This window comes from Ictalurus furcatus, chromosome 19 (genome assembly GCF_023375685.1).
Source record: "Ictalurus furcatus strain D&B chromosome 19, Billie_1.0, whole genome shotgun sequence".
NCBI classification, from domain to species: Eukaryota; Metazoa; Chordata; class Actinopteri; order Siluriformes; family Ictaluridae; genus Ictalurus; species Ictalurus furcatus.
The window spans coordinates 25735742-25759062 of NC_071273.1; the positions used below are offsets into that span (position 1 = coordinate 25735742).

General features: G+C 40.4%; 1 protein-coding gene across 4 annotated transcripts; it reads right to left on the bottom strand.

Moving 5' to 3' along the window:
• Nucleotides 1–1665: 1665 nt before the first annotated feature.
• Nucleotides 1666–13221, bottom strand: LOC128623292 (scavenger receptor cysteine-rich type 1 protein M130). 4 transcript variants are annotated; one of them, XM_053650256.1, is made up of 12 exons: nt 13118–13221; nt 8345–8481; nt 7383–7691; nt 6003–6317; nt 5574–5888; nt 5169–5489; nt 4692–5006; nt 4215–4520; nt 3951–4016; nt 3186–3491; nt 2918–2962; nt 1666–2246 (listed from the first exon to the last, which is right to left on the bottom strand). In XM_053650256.1, exons 1-12 carry the CDS (start codon nt 13120–13122, stop codon nt 2218–2220), a joined length of 2469 nt encoding a protein of 822 aa, XP_053506231.1. In that variant the 5' UTR covers nt 13123–13221; the 3' UTR covers nt 1666–2217. The 4 variants fall into 4 exon arrangements, with proteins under 4 accessions (XP_053506231.1, XP_053506234.1, XP_053506233.1 ...); XM_053650259.1 differs by having other exon boundaries at nt 13094–13183; XM_053650258.1 differs by having other exon boundaries at nt 8345–8475; nt 12992–13153.
• Nucleotides 13222–23321: the final 10100 nt, after the last annotated feature.

The window sequence follows — 23321 nt, forward strand, 5'->3', positions numbered from 1 at the left end:
CTAAATTCACGCTGGACACTGGAATGACATCATAATGAGGCTGGACTTCTTCAGCTTTTGCATTTGCTCACCTCCTCCCCTTTTTATAAAGCCATGTGCTAAATCCATTTTAAAACACTTTTTATTCCCCCAGGCTTTTGAGTCTTTTAAAGTCCCTTGTATCGATTGTTTAGTCCCTAATTGTTATTGTTTTATTAAAGCATTAATTTATTTCATTTTTGGAATTGCTGGATTTTATTGTTCAGCACTCTGCCCAACACTTGTCTTTAAGTGTGCTGATGAAATAAAGGGGACTTGACTCTTTTATGTCCTAACTCTGAGCTTTGGTAGGTGTCCAAATTCTAGTGTTCAGTTCGATGGGTTCGATGAGGCAGCCATGAAAATGTCTTGCTATACTGATCCCCCAGTTCCCTCAGCTCCTGACAATAAATATATATTTCAGATAACTTGAGCCAAAATACAAAGCAAATTAAATCAAACAAAAAGAAAGAAATATCAGGAAACCTGGAGTAGACTCTTTGAAGTAGATCTATGCATGAGTCAGATTCTAGTTGATTTATTGCTTGTTGCTGAAATCGTTTTATTTTAATGACATTATTATGAAACATTTTGTAATCATAATTTTATTGTTATAAAAAATCTGAAAGCATTTGAGATTGGCACTCCTGATTGGAATCCTGACGCTCTACACCTCTACACCTCAGCAGGTCAGTGAAGTGATCGAAGCCGCTTCAGATAAGTGAATTTAGAAGTACTTTGCTGCCACCTTGTGGAGTTTTATTATGAACAAACTTTTATAAAATGACTCTAGTCATCCATTCATCCAGCCATTTTCTGTACCGTTTATCCTTCACAGGGTCACAGGGAGCCTGGAGCCTATCCCAGGAGACTCAGGGCACAAGGCGGGGGACACCCTGGAGGGGGTGCCAACCCATCTCAGGGCACAATCACACACTCTCACACACTATGGACAATTTAGAAATGCCAATTAGCCTACAACGCATGTCTATGGACTGGGGGAGGAGACCGGAGTACCTGGAGGAAACCCTCGATGCTCGGGGAGAACATGCACTCAGGGCGGAGACGGGAACCGAACCCCCAACCCTGGAGGTGTGAGTGACTGTAATCAAAACATTTTATATGATCAAAAACTATGTTAGATTATTTTTTAAATACTAAACTATTAAAGCAGCACTGTGTGGATCTTTTGTCATCGTTTCTTTTGAACAGATTGTGTACAGGCAGATCATGTGGTATGTGGAGTGGGGGATTAAGGCAGTTTGTATTAAAGCAATAAAATGTTCTCACTGTGGAAATGTAAAAGGTCGTGTTTGTTTTCATATTGTTTATTAAGATGTGATATTAACATTAGGTTGTTCATCGATCGTTTTAGATATTATGAGGAGCCATTCAGAAAATAAAAATATTCATAAATAAATGAACAAATACTGAACTGGCTTGCAACATAGCTAGCTGCAGTAAGCTATCTAATTAGCATGTCAATATATGAACATTTCATAGAGGATTCCGTTAATATATTGAAATAGTACACTTTATAGTTAAAAGCACAGCAATGAATATAAAGGCAATTTTTTAAATTAAAAAAATAAAGAGAAAAATGTGTTAGTATAATTACATTAACACATTTCTGAAAACACTGAATAATAGATTCAAGATTCAAGCTTTATTTGTCACGTACAAAATGATACTGAGTACAGTCTCCTCAAAGTGAACTTAACTGTGCAACATATTACAGTTTAGGTAAATGTACATATTAGCTAAATGTGATAGCAGGACACACGTGCAAAAAAATTACAATGAATAAGTTCCGGTTAAGCAAGAATGATAATATCAACTGTTTCCAAAGATTAAATGTAAGATTATAGACATTTTGGTGTTTGATTATATAGAATAATTGATGAGATAATTTCAGGTGAGCTGTGTGAGTGATATTTAAGCTCACTATAATTTATAGCACTAAAAGTGTTGTGAAAGGAGAGCACATTTGGTTAAGTAATAATGGAAGTGATTTACCTCTCTCATATCCATTTGTTAATAATAAGATAAGCAAGAAGAAGAAAAAGATAACCTGGTTCAGAATGCATGAATTTTTTTGTAAGTATAATGACATCATTTGTTGAGTCCATAGAAGTTGAAATGTAATTTCCTGAGAAAAGGCCTTTGGTGGTGTGTCTCAGTCACATGGTCCCTGTCTTCCTAAAGTTTCTCGTCCACGTCATCGTATTCTATAAAATCAATACATTTACCAAGTTAGTATATGCTGAATATTGTTTTAATAGTAATTGTGTTGTAACAACCTAAAATACAGTGGATATAAAAAGTCTACACACCCCTGTTAAAATGGCAGGTTTTTGTGATGTAAAAAATGAAACTAAGATAAACCGTGTCAGAACTTTTTCCACCTCAATGAGAAATTACAACGTATAAAAATTAAGTGAAAAACAATCACAAACATTTTTATGTTTTCAGCCTGGACTTAAACACTGAGACTGTGTCTGAGTCCCGAACACTACCTGGAAGGTTGTTCCATAACTGTGGGGCTTCACTCAGGTACTGTGGCGCGAGACTGTTTAGTGCTTTATATGTGAATAGTAGTATTTTATAATCAATGTGAAATTTTACTGGGAGCCAATGCAACACACTATTCACACATTAAGGACAATTTAGAGATGCCAATCAGCCTACAACACATGTCTTTGGAAAGGAGGAGGACATTTTTGTATTTTGGTGCTGGTGGACACAGGTATATCTGTACATACAGAACAAAACATTCAATGAGATAGGAATAAAAGCAAATAATATTCTCTTAAAATAAGGTTTTAACACTGGGAGAAAAATGTAATGAAGTGGAGACAGAACGTTGCAGTCACTAAAAAATATTGTATTTCGCAAATACCTGATGTGGTGGTGGTGGTGGTGGTGGGTGTAGTAGTGGACACATCTGTAATTACAGAATATTAAATAAAAAAACACTTTCTATCATATAATAAAATATACTCTCACTAAATAAGGGTTATGACCTGCTGATCAGTGTATTACAGTTTAGGGTCTGAGCTTTCAAACTAATATCTAAGATTATAAATAAAAGTTATCAGGTCTTAACACTGGGAGAAAAGTGTAATGAGTGGAGACAGGAAGCTGAAAAGTTAGCACACCCCTCTGACCTGCACAGGTGACTCCAGCATGAGAGCAGTCAGTGTGTTTCTTCAGGGAATGATGACAGTCCCACAGGTGAATCTCATCCCCTCGACACTTCACTCTGTTCAGCCAGATAGTCCCTTCACCAGGACCAGAACTAACATTCCTATCAGCACTCAGCGCCGACCCACAGCCCAGCTGTCTGCACACCACCTGAGCGTTCCTGATGTTCCACTGATCATCACAAACGGAGCCCCACGTAGCGTTATGATACACCTCCAACCTCCCAGAGCAGCTTCCCTCTCCTCCACTCAGCCTGAGAGACCAGTGCTCTACATCACACACATCACACATGAGGAAACACACCAACGCTGAATAACAGCTCCAGTCACACAGCTCACTACAACACAATGATAATATAACCTTATATTATACTCAACATGCTCTAGTTTACCCAAAATTATTTTGTTTTGTTCTGAAAAAGAATCTTAAACTAATTACAAACATCCTGAAATTCAGCTGCTTATTAAATGTTATAAATAAATAAATTTTCTGCAGAATAAAATAATTTGAAGCAGTAAGATCAGCTTTGGGTTCTGTTTACTGATTTTATCTCTGCTGGTTTAAGTTTCATGAAATGTGAGGAAGATTGATGTCCTCAGGATGGTTATATGAGGAAATACATTAAAGTCCTCAGAAAATGGTTTTATAAACAGATGAGGAAATATCTTCTGTCACTAACAAATGCAAATGAAGAACAGTACTAACAGCTTTTCCTTATATATCCTTACTTGAGCAGTGTTTCTGAGAGGGAAATGAAGAGCACTTTTCTTGTGTACGTAGAGACTTTCCATCATCTGCAGTAATAAAATACATGCATTAATGAAAAGTCTCACATGCAGCTTTATCTCTCAGAGCAGACTTTTCTCAGACTTCTAACATCAATTTTTGCCAAATACACTTTATATTTCAGCAACATTAGTTATACACTATTCACAATCAAACACTGCAGTTTATGGCAATGTACAGAACCAGAAAAGTCTGACTCCTCCCACCTGTGCAGGTAATACGAGCCACCTCATCACCATTATCACATCTGTTCTGTCCCCAGGGTGAAGATGGACACTGCCACAGATTAGAGTCGTGTTTCCTACACTTCAGATAATCCAGCCAGTTAGGAGCAGATTTTACTCGTGCTTCAGTGTTTGACACACTGCCACGTCTTCCACAGTTCAGCTCTCGACACACCATGTTTACTGTCTCCTCATCCATCTGATTGTGACACACATTACCCCAGGTTCCATTGTAGAACACTTCCAGATTCCCCTCACAGCCCTCCGTGAGTCGTATCTCTTTAAACTCTGGTGGAAGAACAACGACTCATACCGAGTATAAATTTGTAATCATTACTTCTGTTCTGGCCGTTATTATTTAAAATATGGATAAATATTTCTCACTCAAAGTTAATGGACATCTGCTGCTTTTATGAACAATAACTTCATAAACATTATTGTAGATAATTTACACTGTACCTGAGCACACGACTCCTACGTCCTCCTGGTGTCCACATTCACCCTCTTCACACAGCTGAAATCTGCAGTTCCACAGGGACGTCTCGTTCCCCTCACACTCCACCTCATTCAGCCATATGGACCCAGTTCCAGGACCAAACCAGGCTGGTATGTGTGTACTGAGGGCCACTCCACACTGCAGCTGTCTGCACACCACCTGCGCATCCTCAATATCCCACGAGTCATCACACACTGTCCCCCACGAGCCGCTGTGGAAAACCTCCAGCCTTCCTGCACAGTCTCCCCCAGAACCGACCAGTCTGATGGAGCTGGGGCCTGGATTAAAGATATTTTTTTTAAACATAATAAGATATATAAAACTAATAAAATCTTATAACATGTTTAATTACTCTGTATATTTAGTAGGATATTTTAGAATTATAAAACATTTATTACTGTTGTTAATAGCTGCTCATTGGTAGGTGTTGTGCTGCTTACCTGAGCAGGTGATGTACAGCTGTTCCCCGGAGCTGCAGTTGACAGATTGTGCACTGCTGCAGTTCCCCAGATGAGCTTCACTCCCAGAGCAGCTGAAACCCGTTACACACATGTGTTTGTGTTCAGTGGTGGATGGAGAGGAGCGGTAGTTCAGCACGGAGCCACAGCCCAGCTGTCTGCAGAGCACAGACGCCTCAGACAGACTCCACGAGTCCAGGAGAACTCTCCTCCAGTCCTGCCTGAAATAAATCTCCACCTCCCCCTGACACTCGCTCCCTCCAGACAACCGCACTCGCCCCTCATGAAACGCCACGGATGATCCTGAAGCAGAAGAACATCATTTAAATATTCTAATGAACACTGACTTTATTCACTAACGTGGTGTAGGTGACGTTAATATCTCACCATTACAGACGACTCCAGCATCGTGTTTATGAGAGCATGCAGCTCGACTCCATGATGAGATGCCACATTGTGATAGGTGTGTCTCCTTCCCCTGACAATCAAACACATCAGCCCAGATGTGGCCACTCCCCTCCCCAAACCAGTCCACCTCCAGCACAGCCACAGCACTCCCACAATCCAGCTGTGCACAGAGAACATCTGCAACTCTCATATCCCAGCCTACAGCACAAACTGTGCCCCAGTCACTGAGGTACTGGAGCTCCACTCGACCAGAACAGGAGTCCGGTCCGTTCACCAGCCGCGCCCCTGTGTGACCTGAACAAACAGCCGAGAGCTCAGTGAAAGAGGAAAATTAACAAAGACACCTTAAAGTTTGATTGACAGGTATGTGTTCTCTATTTAAACAGAAGTTAAATCATGATACTTCACCAGAACATATTAATCCCACATCGTTGTAATGGGAGCAGGTTGAGTGTTTGAGTGAAGATGATGTTGGACAGAAGTAAATCTCAGATTCATTTCCTCTACACTGAAGCTCCTCTGTCCACACCTGACCCTCCCCTCGGCCAAAAGCAGATGATCCCAGCACCTCCACAGGAATCCCACAGCCCAGCTCTCGACACACAACCTCTGCATCCTGCTGGTCAAAGTCAGCATCACACACTGTGGACCAGGAACCTCCAAGAAGCACCTCCACTCTCCCAGAGCACCGGTGAGGACCAGCAGTGAGTCTCGAATTCTGACCTGTGTTTAATATAATTGTGTAAATATTGTGCAGATTTTCAATAAGACAGAGTACCCTTACAAACAAAACCCTACAAGAATCCTGCAGGATTTTCATTTCTCTGCATGATGTTTGCTGCTCTCCTGCAGGAAAGATGAAATCCTGCAGGACACTGACAAACTGTGCAGGAAATTTCTCTAGGTTATAGAATGGAGCCTTCAGTACAACAGAAACATGCAGGAATGTCCAACACACTTGCTGCACAAGGGAAAAATCCTGCAGGACTACTGCACACCTCCTACAGAAATAAAATAAAGTTCCCAAGTACTTCATCTCTCCTGCAGGACAACTTCTTATTTCCTGTAAATGAAACAAAAATCTGCAGGTTACGTAGTGGATAAAATGAATTAAAAATGGTAGATCTGCTTTGAGTGGGAAAAACACGCTGCTTAAACCCTCTTTCTGAAGTCTTTTAGTAGATATGTAGGCATGCTCATTTTAGGCCGTGTTGGGGAGAAGCTAACTAAAAGTACTGATGCTACTAACCTAACTACATTTTTCAGTAGTGTGACAGTGGCTCTGCTACTTTATAAATAGTTTCTCTTTTCCTGTGACGAGTTACTTTTTCAAACCAGTAGCGATGTAGCGTCACCAATCGCTACATATTTTGTCCAGTTATAACGGTCCTCTTCATTGCATACCTGCGGTGCCCGCTTGCTTCACAGGAATTAAGAGCCTCATTAACTCACACGGTGTTTTAAACAGACCTGCAGGACATCATTCCTGAAGGATAGAATATTAGATGCATATTCCTGCATATTTTCCTTCATAGAATTCCTGCAGGTATTTCTACAGGAAAATGAGCTGAAAATGTGGGATATCTGCAGAATATTCCTGCAGGATTCTTCTAGGGGTTTGTGTAAGGGTCTCAAGAAATCATTCCAATGTCATTCCAAAATGATTCAAATTTAAATAAAATCTGAATTTTATTAAAGATAATTTACTGGTATAATTCAAATTCAGTCAATTCAATCATAATAATTATTTAATTCATTGTAATATATTTTCTAAATACAGCAGTTTACCTGAGCAGGTGACTCCAGCATCACGACCATGACCACAGTACTGTTCCCCCCTCCCACGTGATTCACAGTTCTTCAGTTTCGACTCTGATCCTCTACAGCGTACATTATCCATCCAGATTGGTCCTGATCCTGGTCCAAAGTGAGCGTATTGTGGTGCATTTACAGCCTCCCCACAGCGCAGCTCTCTACACACCACTGCAGCATCGTCCATATCCCACGAATGACCACACACTGTTCCCCACCGTCCTTCCTGAAGAACCTCCACTCTCCCAGCACAGCGACTTCCACCATTCACCAACCTCACACTGTCTGAGAGAGAGAGAGAGAGAGAGAGAGAGAGAGAGAGAGAGGTTATATTTTCTTTTCTTTGTTTACACACAATTTCTCTCTCTATCACCACACACACACACACACACACAATTTCTCTCTCTCTCTCTCTCTCTCCCCACACACACACATTCTCTCTCTCTATCACCACACACACACACACACACACACACACATTCTCTCTCCATCACCACACATACAGACACAAACACACACAATTTCTCTCTCCATCACCACACACACAGTTTCTCTCTCTATCACCAAACACACACACACATTCTCTCTCTCTCTATCACCATACACACACACACACACACACACATTTTCTCTCTCTATCACCATACACACACACACACAATTTCTCTCTCTATCACACACACACAATAAATCCTGTGTAAACTGTAAACATTAATCGGGACCTGATTTTATAACTGAGGCCTCAGAAAAACCCCTGAGGATGATGTGTGTACGCTCATGTACAGCTTTTTAAATTCTATAAAAATGAAAGACTTTCACTGTTTATAAAGTTACGATCAGTCCAGGAAAATTTCTCCCATTTCAGGATTAAAAATGGTGGCTACTGTTAAAGTGAGAAGTGTGTGATGTTTTAGTGTGAATAATCAGTGTGTACTTACCAGCTGCTGTGAGTGTGAGTGTGGATGAGAGAAGAATAAAAGTCAGACAGATTTCCATCTCCCTCCTCGCTGTACACGATGTGTTCACCTCCACTCGCCCAGAGAGACTGAGAGGAGTGTGTCCCCTCACTCTGCCCCTTACAGAGAGAGAGACAGAGAGACAGACAGAGAGAGAGAGACAGCCACCAATCACACACACTGTTACCTTATTAGAAAGACGAGAGGAAATCATCACACAGCCTCAATAACAAATCAGACGAGGCATCTCTCACTTTCTCCATATATATCAAAATAACGTCAGCGCTGATGAACAGAGCTCCGCCTCCCGCCTCTGAGGTGTGTGACTGAGGAACAGAGCTCCGCCTCCCGTCTCTGAGGTGTGTGACTGATGAGAGTCAACCACATCACACACTGATTTCAGAGAGAGGAAGCACTCGGCTGTCTTACAGCATTAATTATTTTACTGAAATTAGAAATGTATTTGCTAATAATTTTAAGAAATATCGGAAAAATGTACTGTTTCACTTCGAATTAGTTACTATTTTTGAATTACACACACATTTAGTCTGGGTTTCAGGATTATAAACATTAATTATTTAAAAATATATATTATTTCGTATTTTTATTACTAACATTAAAATTTAGCATCCACAAGATGGCAGTAGAGCACTTCCACACTGAGATTTCTGTTTAGTGAAATGTGTTTTTCTCTTAACTGACCTGCTGAGGGCGCTGTGGGGATTATTATTATTATTATCATTATTATCATTATTTATTTATTTATTTATTCATTTTTTTCTCCACAATATTTTTATTTTTTACTTCGTAACACTTTGAAATACAGCCTTTTACATTCATTCAAGTTCTATACATCCACAAACACTCTGCAGTTACTCTGGATAATACTAATATATATCTCACACAAACAAATAAACCAACAAAAAAGAAAGAAAAAAACAAAACACTCAGAACAAGAATGCTCCTCCTGTTTTAGCAAATGATAATCTATTCACAATTGACTTCTATAATCATAATTAATACAAAATGAAACAAAAATATGTTGAAGGATATCAAGTTTACAAAGTCGGAACCCGCACTGTCTACAAATATTAATCCTCCACTCCCTCATCTGTTAAATCCAAATCCTTAATACAATCAATGAAAGGGCTCCATATATTTTTCAAATATTTGCTGTTTAGCTTTTAATATGTAAGTTATCCTTTCTAACGGAACACTCGACAACATTTGTCTTATCCGTTGAGTAGTACTCGGTCTGTGAGTCTTTGTCCACAACAATGTGACACATTTTTTTGGCATGGAGCGAGCCGAGGTCTATAAACGCTCGCTCATTTCTACTATAATTATGTTTCTCTGGGTAAAAGCCCGACAGAAAAAGCTTAGAGTCCAGTAAAATTGGTTTTGAAATGATCTTCTCCATTATGACTCTTACCTCTTCCCAGAATAATTTAGTCCTTCTGCATTGCCAAATACAATGAAGCAAAGTTCCTCCAGCGTCCATACATTTTGTACATATGTCTGGTACGTTTTTATTATATCTATTTAATTCCACCGGTGCTACATATATCCTCATTAACCATTTATACTGTATGAGTTTAAGGCGTATATTTATAGACATAGTATGAGCCTTAGTACAAGCTACTTTCCAAACCAATTTGGTTTGTAGTTTGTTTCTGTAGTCTTTTTGCTGTGTCTGAGTATATGTATGAGGGAAGAGGTAGGGTTAGATTATGAGATTCCATTTCTGTCCAATGTGGAGACTCACATGTTGAGAAGTAGAACATTACAGACCTCAGCGGTGCAGCCCAGTAATACCACAATAAGTTTGGACATTTTACCCGTCTGTCAAATGGTAAATACAACAAAGACAAACGAAGCCTTGCTCTCCTGTTGTTCCAAATAAATCTGTCAAACATGGTTTTAATTCTTGAAAACAGATCTGAAGGTGGTGGTAGTGGAATATTTTGAAATAAGTAAAGTAGTTTGGGTAGTATATTCATTTTGTATATATTAATTCTCCCAATTATAGATACTGGTAGTGACATCCATCTATCAATTGACTCATTCATTTCCAGCATTAAAAGGTTCATAGTTAGCTTCAACAACCTTTTCCAGTCTTGGCAAAATCTGTACTCCCAAATATTTAAACTGTTCTACAACATTAAATTGAATTACCTCTGAAATCGGATTCCCTCTCTCATTTGAACAGAGCAGTAATATAGAAGATTTTGTGTTATTTACCTTATGTCCCGAGATAGCACCAAATGTCTTAATTATCTCCAACACAGCTGGAATTGATTTACTTATATCCGACATAAATAGAATGACATCGTCAGCATACAAAGATATCCTGTGTTCTCTCAGCCCTACCGCTATTCCACAAAATCGCTGATATGAATCCAAGAGTTTCAAATGCTAATGTGAACAACAAAGGAGAGAGCGGGCAACCCTGTCGGCATCCTTTACTGATTTTTATTGGTTTTGACATATTTCTATTTGTCAAGATTTCTGCAGTTGAATTTTTATATATTACCTTAATGCATTTTATGAAATTATTTCCACTTCCAAATCTTTCTAAAACATTGAAAAGATAGGGCCATTCAACCCTATCAAAGGACTTTTCGGCATCTAATGATAGCAGAGCTGTATCGGACATTTCTTTGTTAGTATGAATAACGTTCAGTACCCTTCTCACATTATGGAAACCTTGCCTTCCCATTTTGAATCCATTTTGATCTTTATCAATGGTATGTGGTAATACTTTTGTAACCGTTTTGCTGAAAGTTTACATATTATCTTAAGGTCAGAATTTAACAGACTCATGTTTTCACATTTGTCAGAGGGTTTACCTGGTTTTGGCAGTAATGTAATCAGAGCAGTGTTCATAGAGGGTGGAAAACTTTCTTTCTGAAATGCCTCCAGAAACATTTCCAATAGTGGAGTTAACAATTTGTTTTTACATTTTTTATACATATCAACTGAAGACCGTCTGGTCCTGCCCTTTTTCCTTACTTCAAGTCAACAATGGCTTGCCCTATCTCTTCCCCATTAATTTCCATCCCCAGGTCTTCTTTATGTTCATCTGGGAAATGAGGTATAGGTAGTTCATCTAAAAACCTATTTTATATAATTCTTCATAGTAACCTCTAAAGGCATCATTAATTTCTATAGGATCCACTACAACCTTCCCATTGGTTAAAACGGTTGTAATTGATGTTTTGATGTCCAATTGTTTAATCTGCCATGCTAATAGTTTACCTGATTTATCTCCTTGTTCAAAGAATGATTGCTTTAGTCACATAAGACTTTGAGCTTGTGTATCTAATCATATGTCCTCTGAGGAAAGCTTTAAATGCTTCCCACTTTGTACATGCAGAAGTTTGTGTAGTATTAATTTCAAAGAACTCTTCTATCTGTGTATCTATATATTTCAAATCTTGTTACCATTTATGCTGAAAATGCCCTCTAGCTGGGTCTTTTGTCATTTTTTTATCCACATATTCTATACAGCATGGGGCGTGATCCTAAATCGCGATAATATCATAGAAGCTGTTATGAATTTTGGGCCGTAATTCTGAAGTAATGAAAAAATAATCAGTTCGAGAATATGTCTTGAATATGCTTGAGTAACAAGAGTAGGATTTTTGGTATGCGGTTCCAATTCTCTCCAAATATCTAACAAATTCAATTCATTGATATAACGAAGAATAGCTGCTCTACACCTATTATGTGATTGATCCACTCCTGTGGATCTATTCATACTGGGATTCAATGTACAATTAAAATCCCCTGCTATCACGTATAGTCCTGCTAATGTCGAGAGAGTAAGGAACAGATCTACAAAAAAATTAGGATTGTCTATATTGGGGCCATGCAAATTTACCAAGTTTAAGTTTTCTGATACTAGAGAACCTTGGACTATTAAATATCTTCCAGACTTATCTTTAAGTACTTGTTTCACTTGAAGTGGGACTGTTTTATGAAAGAGGGTCCTAACTCCTCTGTCCTGGGATGAGAATGATGTTGTGTATACACTACCCTGCCATCTCCTCCTTATCTTTGTAATGTCCTGTTCTAAAAGGAGTCAGGATTTTGGAGTCCAATTTTGTAGTCCATTTCCTTTCATTTATTCAGGACTTGTTTAAGTTTTCTAAGTGTTTGTAGACCTCTGCAGTTCCAAGAAACAAAATTAAGAGTCACTCCATGAGACATCTCCAATAAATGATGAAAATATATCACCTTGCAATATGAAAATAAGCTTACAGGGGAGCTTGGTAAACTCGGATGCTCGAACCCGCATCCAACACACTGAACATGAACTACTTCCCTTTTCCCACTTCCGTGAGAACCCCCAAGAATCATCCTGACTCCCGATATCACTAACGCCCGTTCCACACTTAGTGAGGATCAGTCAGACCACTCTTTATCGCCCTCTAACGGAACACTCGCTGCCACTATCTTATGACAACAGTTAACACTCATGTGTAATATGTTTGCTTTAAATCTATCCCACATAAAGTACCTGAAAATGGCTTCAGTAATGGCTAGTACACTTTCAGAATGCTGCTTAAACCAAACAGGCGATGTGACAGTGATTTAGTGCCATGTTGCTGTATGTAAATGTTCTACCGTTTATTTTTAACTCCCGCCAGTGTCCTCCTGGATTTTCTTGACAAACTCTCACGCTTCGGTTGGTGTTTAAAAAGTTTAGGTTTGTTCTTTATGTGTTACCAGCAGTCTGGCAGGGTGACTCACTCCATGTCGGACCTCCAAAGTGCGCAGTTCCTGGCGGATTGGATCGGATTGTTTCCTCAGTTGGTGTACTCTCGTGGCCAAGTCAGCATAAAACCTTATTTTCTGGTTCTTGTACCGAATGTCTTTTTTAGCCTACACAGCTGCAATAACTGCCTGTGTAACGGGTATGGAAAACATTCCATAAATTTAACGTGTAGAATTACACAAAAGGAGATGTGTACCTGGTGACTGTCTGTTTGTGTGAGTGCTTTCCTTTTTGGTTGTTGTGATGTCATGTGGGTTGTGTAATTTCCTGTTTTAGCTCTTCCTCTTCCCTTTTGTGTTATGGCTGAGTGGGAGAGGTGGGATTCATTTTTGAGTTTTCAGTAATCTTGTTTCATATTTATTTAAATCATCATTTATATACTTATGTACTCATTTTAATTTGTGTGTATAATTTTATTTTATTTATCTGTGATTATTTTTGTTGTTTCACCCTTCTTTTTGAGTGATTTTTTTTTTGTATTTTGTTTCAACATGTGCTCCCCCCTTTCGTGTTATGGTTGAATGGGAGAGAGAGAGAGAGAGAAAGAGAGACTTTATTTCATATATTTCCCTGCGTGTATGACGTATACTTGAACACTTGCCAGTTGGTTAAGGTTTTGCTGTTAGGGGCATATTCATTCGCAGTCGTTTTTACATTTTGTGTTTTCCCTTTGCATTTGAAACATGTTTGAGGATATTGGCCAAGACAATTTCAGCCCTGTGAAACAATCTAATGTCACTTTCCCATTGGGCAGGGGTGGTGGACCCGAAATATATCGCAATGAGGGACTGTCTGAAATTACTACTCGTTGTTATGGCAGAGGGAGAGCCAAAGCTAATGTGGGACTTGACCATGTGCACGCAGTTGATTCAGTGATCGGTGCTTCGGTAGGTCCAGCAGCTAGCTCTACCCCAATCACGCGCCCAGATACTGAACATGTCGTTACTCCTGAGTCATTAGGGGGCATCATTTCAGATCTGGCTCAGAAAATAGGGGAGAGTATTTCAGCCAGCCTTAACCTTGCGCACCAGCCCAGTCTCAGCACTCCAGTGAGTGCATTGATGTATCAGGCCTGAAGGTGATAGTACAGCAAGATCCGGCACCTCCACCATTCTTCAGGGGCGATAAGAGTGATTCATTTACTGTGCATGAGTGGGAAGATATGATGTGCAGTTATTTAAACAGAATGAAACGCAGAACGCGAACTGATGTCTCTGATCTCGTCATGAGCAGATTGGCTGGCAAAGCGAGGGATGTGGTTAAGGCGTCTCTGTGAACCGCCCTGAACCGAGTGCCAGTGAGCTTCCAAGTGCAGTGTTTGACATACTGAAACGCAACTTCAGTGAGTTAGCTTAGTCAAATATGCCTATGGCTGACTTCTATAATACTGTCCCAAGAGCAAATGAAAGTCCCATGGATTACTGGATACGGCTTAACAAAGCCATAGATGTTGCTGAGGAGCGCTTGTGCAGACATAATAAAAGTGTTGAGGATCCCGCTGCTGAAGCTGTCATGATGTTTATTTCACATTGCCCAGATCCAAGTCTCGCTATGTCTTTTCAGTTTAAGCCAGCTGAGCAGTGGAGCGCTGCTGAGGTCCAGGAGCGGTTGGATAGTCATCAGAGGGATCTAAAGAGAGTCTCTCTGAGAACACAGCACTTGCAGCCAGTGTGCTGTTAGGGTATGTCCCAGTTCTGTGTCCAGTTCTCCTCAGCAGCCTGTTCCCATGCCGGCCCAGTCGCTGCCTCCTGTAAATCAGCTTAATCCTAATGCTGTTCCATTCTCTCCAGACACAATCCTTCAGCACATAGTTGGCATGATGGAGTCCTGTCATTGTGCACTGCCTCTTTAACTTCATCAAGTCCGGTTCATGCAGGCAAAATTTCAGACTTCAAAACCAACTTAGGCTATGCATGTAGGGTCTGTAGATCCAAGGAACACACTACGTACTCACATTGTAGACGTCAGAGGCTATGTCGTCACTGTCTCAGTCCTGGCCACTTTAGGAGTGACTGTCCTAAATTAGCATGCCCTGTGACTCTCTCAGATTCTGCTCAGTTAAACTGAAGAGCTCATGTGATGGGAGGGAAAGCATGGGCAATTTTACTAAAACCCTCGCAGAAGAGACAGATGTGCAAAATATTTTTGTGAGCAGCTGCAAGCAATTGCCAGAAGACAAAACTGTGTTATATGTGGGGTCTCAGAGAGTTGATGGTGCGAGTGAGTTGTTTTATGCTCCTGTGACAGTTTGCGACTGTTACACATTAAAGGGGTTACTGGATTCTGGTAGTATGTCCTGCACGCTCAGTGAGGCGGGTGAGTCCAAGTTGCAAGCTGATGATCTCCTTCCATACCCTCAAGCGATTCCTAGTAATGTGGTTCTTGTTGGCTGTGGTGGCCTTACTACTGGGCCAAAGTGTACATACGACTTGGAGATTGAAGTCTGTGGATTTAAGTGTGTCGTTCCAACTCTTGTGTTGCCTGTACAAAGAGATGAGTTCATAGTTGGAAGCAATTGATCAAATGTGTTCTGCAGAAGATGAAGTCGCATGACAAGTACTGGGAGCTTGTTTCCTGCAATAACAGTAATCCTGAGTGTGAGCAATTCCTTGAACTTTTGAGCTGCATCTCCCTATGGTCTGGGCCTCAACAGTCTGATAAACTTGACACTGTGAAACTCTGTCAGGCAATAACTCTACTTCCAAAATGTGAGTATCTTGTTTGGGGCAAATTGCCAGCTAATGTACCTGTTTCCCCTGGAAGCACAATAATTGTTGAGCCAACCACTGCACTGATGACATACCCGTGAACCAGCCATACAGGAGAATTCCCCCTAACCAGTATCAGGAGGTTTGAGAGCACATTGCTAGGTTGTTGAAGAAGGGTGTTATTCAGGAGAGTGTCAGTGCTTATGCCTCTCCAATGGTGCTAGTGTGCAAATCTGATGGCGCACTAAGGTTATGTGTGGATTACAGGAAGCTCAATGCCAAAATGAGGCATGATGTATTCCCTTTACCCAGAATTGACGAGAGTTTTGATGCCCTCAGGGAAGCTAAGTTCTTCTCAACCGTTGCCTTTTGGTTTATTTGAGTATCAGAGGATGCCATTTGGTGTATGTAATATGCCGTCGACTTTTCAGCGGCTCATGCAGGCCATCATAAGTGATTTGATCTTTCAAGTGTTGATAGTGTACTTGGACAATATTCTGGTGTTTTCACAGACATTTGAGGAACACTTGGAAAGATTAGAGATGGTGCTGAACCGGTTGGCTGAGACCGGTTTAAAGGTCAAGCTGGGGAAATGTCATTCTCTCCAGGAGGTGGTAAGATTTCTTGGTCATCAGGTGTCAGCAGAGTCAGTGAGTGGAAGACTCCTGAAGCTGTCAAAGAGTTGAGTTCGTTTTTAGGGTTTTGTAGCTACTATAGGAAGTTTATCAAGGGCTTCTCGAAGACAGCTGGACCCTTGCATGAACTGGTGAATGCTTGCTTGCGTGAAGGCAAGTGTATGAAAGGTAACCACCACTTTATTACCCGTAGGTCATCTGAATGTCACAGTGCATTCAACCAGTTGAAGGAGAAACTTACAACAGCCCCTGTACTAGGTTTTGCTGACTTCACCTGTCCTTTGATCCTAGAAATGGATGCAAGCCAGAATGGTTTAGGAGCCATCCTGTACCAAATGCAAGGTGATGAGAAGAGGGTCATTGCATATACAAGCAGGAGGTTATCCAATGCTTCCAGTTTCATTTTTATTGAACATTTCTGCTGAAAATTTCTGCTGTACATTTCTGCTGAACATTTCTGCTGAACATTTCTGCTGAACATTTCTGTTGAACATTTCTGCTGAACATTTCTGCTGAACTAAACATTTCTGCTGAACATTTCTGCTGAACATTTCTGCTGAACATTTCTACTGAACATTTCTGCTGAACATTTCTGCTGAACTAAACATTTCTGCTGAACATTTCTGCTGAACACGTCTCCCAAACATGTCCGCTGAACATCAAACTGCCTCTTCAGTAAACTTTAAATATCTTTAAATATCTGTGTTTTGGTGTAGAGGATGAAGCCGAGAATTATGATGACGCCGTTACAGCTGATCAGAAGTCAGTTATACTGACAGGTATGATAATAATGTGACAGTATTGCATCCACAAGCATCCAAATGATCATTAATGGCATTCATGTGGATCTAATAGCTTTTATCTCTACATTCTGACAGAGGACGTGTCCGAGAACTACGATGATGCAGTTCCCACAGAAACGAACACAAACATCATCACAGGTCAGTTTCTTTCTGGAAATAGACAAAAAAAGAAAAGCTGGTGAGGAACCACTGTTTATAGCTGCTATGTGTCATGATTCCCCCTTGAAGCAGCGTGCTCTAAACGCGAACGCGCGAGCACCTGCTTTTCCATTGTTGACAGTAGTGACATCTGGACACGTGTGTTTTGTTTATGTTTCTGTCATGTCTCCTCCCTGTTCTGTCATTGGCTGGGATTTCACATGTGTCTGTATTGCTCTCAGCTGCTAGCAGTTTAGACGCTGATCATGTCCGCATATATACCGCGCGCCTCCCAGCACACAACGCGGAAGATTGTCATAGAGTTAGATTAGTTCGTATCGTAGTCATAGTCACGGTCCATGTTTAGAGTTAGTTCACGCTGGATTATCCGCTCCCAGTTCCTCGTCATAGTTCGTTTCTCGTTTTGTTTATCGACCCTGTTTTCCGTGACCACGACCTAGATTCCAGCCTTGCCCCGTGTATGCCTGTTTGCCAATCGCCTGACCTCTTGCATGTTTGTGGATTACGTTTTGGATCACGTTTTGGATTTGTCTGCCTGTCTCTCTTTAAAATAAACAACAGTTCATACTGCATAATGCAGTGTCTCCAGCTTTTCTTTTACAACACTTTTAATGCTATAAGTCAGCTTAAATATCACTGACACACCACACCTCATTTATCTCACCTATTCTTTCCTCTAAACTGCTATAATATTCATCTTAATGTTTTACATTTATCAACCTGTTATTCAGTGTTTTTAGAAATGTGTTAGTAACTATAAGCCACTTGCCAAAAGAACAAAAAGATTTTTATTCCTTAAATCAATACTTGTTTATTCATTTTAAAACTCATTTATCTTTATGTTCAATGCTGTGCTTTTAACTATAAAACATATAATTGAAATGGATTAGAGAATTCCTTTATGAAATAGTCATACTATGACATGATAATTAGATAGCTTGCTATACTGCATTTTTTGTTGTGATGTTTATTAGGTAGCTGGCTGTGTTGAAAGCCAGATATAGTATATGTAAGTATCATAAATATATATTTTGATGTTAAATTCTCAGGTTTGTTTCCTTATTCTCAGGATTTTGTTTATAATCTCAGGTTTAATTCAATATTCTCACTTTTTAAATGAATGATGGCCAGTTACATCTTAATAAACAATATACAAGCAACTGTGACTTTTTATCTTTCCACAATGAGAAGAAGTAAATATTTTACATTATACACAGTTTTGTTTGCTCTTTTTCATATTGTGTAACAATCATCTATTTTTATACATTCAATGAAATAAAAGTGCTTTGATTATTTTTAGTATAATGTGGTGATCTGTGTTTGAGTTGAGTGAGTGGCTCTTGTAGTGATGAATCTGTGGTCAATGTCCTTATAGAACATCTCAGGCAGTAAAAACTACATTTACATTTATTTATTTAGCAGATGCTTTTATCCAAATCCACTTACAAATGACTTATACACACTCAGCTAAACACTACTATCACTATTAACACTGTGTTTATTATTATTTGTGGCTTTATATATCAAGAGTGTGTGTGTATATATATAATGTTTCAAAAAAAAAACTTTTATCCATTCTATAATTACTCCTACTTGTGCCACTGTAATGTTAGCAGTTTTACATAATAATAATAATAATAATAATAATAATAATAATGATAATCCTCACAGCGCCATCAACAGGTCAGTTAAGAGAAAAACACATTTCACTAAACAGAAATCTGAGTGTGGAAGTGCTTTACTGCCATCTTGTGGAGGGAAAATATAAATGTTTTTAATGAAAGTAAATCATTATTTATTTAAATTATTAATGTTTATAATCTTGAAACACAGACTAAATGTGAGTTATTAAAAACAATATCTAATTGGAAGTGAAATGATAAGAATTCTTAATTATTTTCTTTTTTAATTACAGACAATTACTATATTAGAGCACAACAAAGAAACATGACTCTTTCAGAAAATACATTTATTGTTTATTATAAATATAAATATGTTTATTGGCTCCCTCGACGCCGCGCAACAGCCTATCAGACACGTTTCCGATAAAAGCTAATAGACGCTTCAACGGCCGGTAAAACACATATAATGGCTTATAAACATAGCTAATGGCTGGTAAAAGATGGTTAAAGATCCCTACACGTCCACATGAGGAGACCGGAAGCAGGCTGGGTTTAAACCCACGAAAAGGGCTTTCCTTTTATTTACTTTCACTTTTCTCCTCTTTTCAGATGTCATTTAATCACTCACTCACTCACACACACACACACACACACACACACACACACACACCGCCCCCCCCCCCCCTTCCTCACCTGCTCTCTGCATCACAGAACATTCATTAATAGAATGTGATTCCTGTATATTCGTCGTGGTGACGTTATAGTTTATAGTACGTTGCTGGAACATAGCGAGTACATCCCAATGACCATGTTCAGGAGTCATTTAATGCTTTCAATCACACCTCAAGAATATATGAGCAGCTGCTTCCCAGCAAGCAGGGGACATCCCCTGGACTTAACTGATAACGCCATGGATTTAACCTTAAGGAATGTGGTTATTCACTAAAAACATCCCTTACATTAACTCTGATAATCGATTTTATGCAGAAAACAGGTTATTTTTAATTTTTTATTATTTTATTTATTTATTTATTTATTTTCAGATTTACATTACTATGGTTTTTGTGCAAATAAACCATAGTAAAAATTTGTGTTTGCTATGGTTTTACTAATAAAAATAATTAACAGCTACTATGGAACAAATATTTTTCTTAATATTGGTTTAGAAACTACTCAGTATTCTGTAAAACATGGCCTTTATATTGATTCATTACTGATTATATTACAAAGATCCAACTAATCCTGTTTATATTTTAGAACAGATCTGTGTTCAGAAATGAGTTTGTTGTGAATGATAGCCAGATTTAAAGCAGTAATAAAGCATGAAGCTTGTTGTTATTGTTACGTTACCAGGTGGGAGGCAAGCGCGGGCCGAGCAGTGACAGAAAGGCGAGGGAAGCGTGAAGCGCAAAGCACGCAGTCCGAAGCAATAGAAAGAATCCAAGACGAGATCCGGGAATCGTAAGTCGTAAACGAGGCTAGAGTCCTTCAACCATGAAAGTCCGAAGCGTAGTAGGAAGCTTGGTAATTTACTCGCGTTTGGGGAAATCTGACCGTTACTTCGCGCCGTGCTGTCATTAACAAGGTCTTAAATAACCTTGGGTGGTGCACAGGTGTTGGCACTCAGTACTCCGGTGAACTTGAGCGCGGGCGTGGCTGGGATATGTAGTCCACGCCGGCTCGGTGGCCGCGAGTTCGCCGTGGTGTAACAGAGCCCCCCCCCAAAAGGGCTCACTCCGGGAGCCGAACTCCTCTGAGGCCGTCCTCTCCTCCGGGGTGCTGGTCTTTCTGGATGAGCCGCATGGAAGTTGTCGCGCAAGCTTGTGTCCAGAATATCCCGGGATGGGATCCAACACTGATCCTCTGGGCCTTAACCCTCCCAATCCACCAAATACTCAAGTCCCCCTCTCCTGCGTCTGGAGTCCACGATCTCCCGGACGCGGTAAGCTGGATGGCCCTCGATCTCTAACGGGTCCGCCGGGGCATTCTCCGGAACCGCCGTGGCTAAGGGGCCCGATGTCACCGGCTTGAGGACGGAGACATGGAATGAGGGGGCAATGCGGCGTTTGGTGAAGTTTGGCGTGTTTGGTGACGTCTAGGCGGTAAGTGACCTCGTTTACCCGTTTCAGGATCCGGAAAGGCCCGGCATACTTAGGTCCTAGTTTGCTGCCCGAGAGAGGTGCCTTGAGGTTCCTCGTTGAAAGCCACACCCTGTCCCCGGACTGATAATCCGGGCGAGTCCCGTGGCGCCTGTCCGCCTTTCGTTTGGATGTGCGGGAGGACCGTACCAGTTGTTGATGGGTGTGTTCCCAGACCTGCTCGCTGCGGCGAAACCACTCGTCCATTGCCGGGGAGTCAGTGGTGGCGGCGTTCCAGGGGAACAGCAGCGGCTGATAACCCAAGACGCACTGTAACGGGGTTAGCTGGGTGGCGGAATGTTGCAGCGAGTTCTGGGCGTACTCTGCCCACGGGAGGAAGTGACTCCAGTCCTCCGGACTGGTGGCGCAAAAGGTTCGGAGGACCCGGAGGATCTCCTGATTGGCCCTCTCTGCCTGTCCGTTGGCTTGTGGGTGGTAGCCTGAGGTGAGGTTAACGGAGACCCCCAGCTTTTCCATGAAGCTGGCCCAGACTCGAGACATGAACTGGGGGCCCCTGTCACTCACGATTTCTTCTGGGATGCCGAAGTAGCGGAACACGTGCTGGAACAACAGGTCGGCCGTGGCGAAGGCAGAGGGAAGGGCCGGCAGTGGAATCAGGCGCAGGGACTTAGAAAATCGGCCCACGACCAGTATAGCTGTGTTGCCTTGTGATTCCGGCAGGTCCGTTAGGAAGTCCAGGGCCAGATGGGACCACGGACGTGTGGGTATGGGAAGTAGTACCAATTTTATGAATTTATGTAATTCAACATGCCCTTTTGCCTTGAAGACATTTGGCACTGTTATACAATGTTTTTGGAACGGTCCAGTCACAGGCCAGATCTAACTCCTATTAAAAACCTGTGGAATGACCTTCATTAACAGTTGGTTCAATTCAGTGGTTTCATGTGTTTTTTTTTGGTTTTTTTTTCACAAAAACATTCCATTTTAACAGGGGTGCACAAACTTTGTTTTATATCCACTGTATCTACAGATCAACTGATGAATACAAATGTTCCATATTTAGTGATAAAATATACAAAGCAATATAACATCATTATTACATTTTCTGGTATTGAGAGTGAAGCTGTGTGATACAGTGATATAATATCAATATTGTGATGTCATGAGATGTGACACTGTGATGTCATTCTCCTGAGACATCGCAGATATCACGATGAAGAGAAGAGTGTAATATTTTAACCTTTTCATCCGTTTCAGTTGAACGTTTGGGTCCTGTTTTTCCTGCAGGTTTGTTACTAAACTCGTATATCGTGATACGTCAAGTACCTGCTAAAATGTCTTTAAGTATCCTGATATGATAAGTGTGTCATGTCACTTTCCTCCAGCTGAATTATTCCCTCATTAAACCGATGATTTTGTTCTAAACTACAACACACCACTTGCTAGGTTTACGCCAGGAAAACAGGAAAACTAGGGGGCTAGGGTAACTAGAGAGGAAAGAAAGTAGGAGACAGTGTCAACTTGAACACCAGAAGAATACGGAAACTAGAGGACACAGAATCTAGAGGAGAAGGGAATTAGGGAATGTAGGGAAGAAGAAACAAGGGCACTAGGGTAAGTACAGAAGAAGGGAACTAGAGGGCAGTATGTAATCTAGGGGACAAGGGAGCTAGTGAACACTGTAAACTAGGGAACACTGCTGTTGTACTGAAAATCAAGACCGCTAGCCAATCAGATGCAGCAATGACACACACGTCATTACATCAACATTTATCACACACACACATGCACGCACAAGCAGGTGGCCTCTGTGTAATTAAAGAGTGTGTAAATGGATTTGATGATGTAACACAGTGACCTTTACACACCACTGTTACACACTGTGTTCAATATCACACACACACACACACACACACACACACCTGAGGATAGCAGATGGTGTCAGTGGAATTTACATTTAACACAGCGTCCCAACTTTTTTGGAATTAGGGTTGTATTAATGAGTGTATACTGAATATTAAATGTGTATACTGAATATTAACGAGTGAATACTCAATATTAATGAGTGTTTACAGTGTTTATAGATTAGCACATACAGTATATATACTGCTGTATATTTGTCTGTACTGAATATTAATCAGCATTTACTGAAC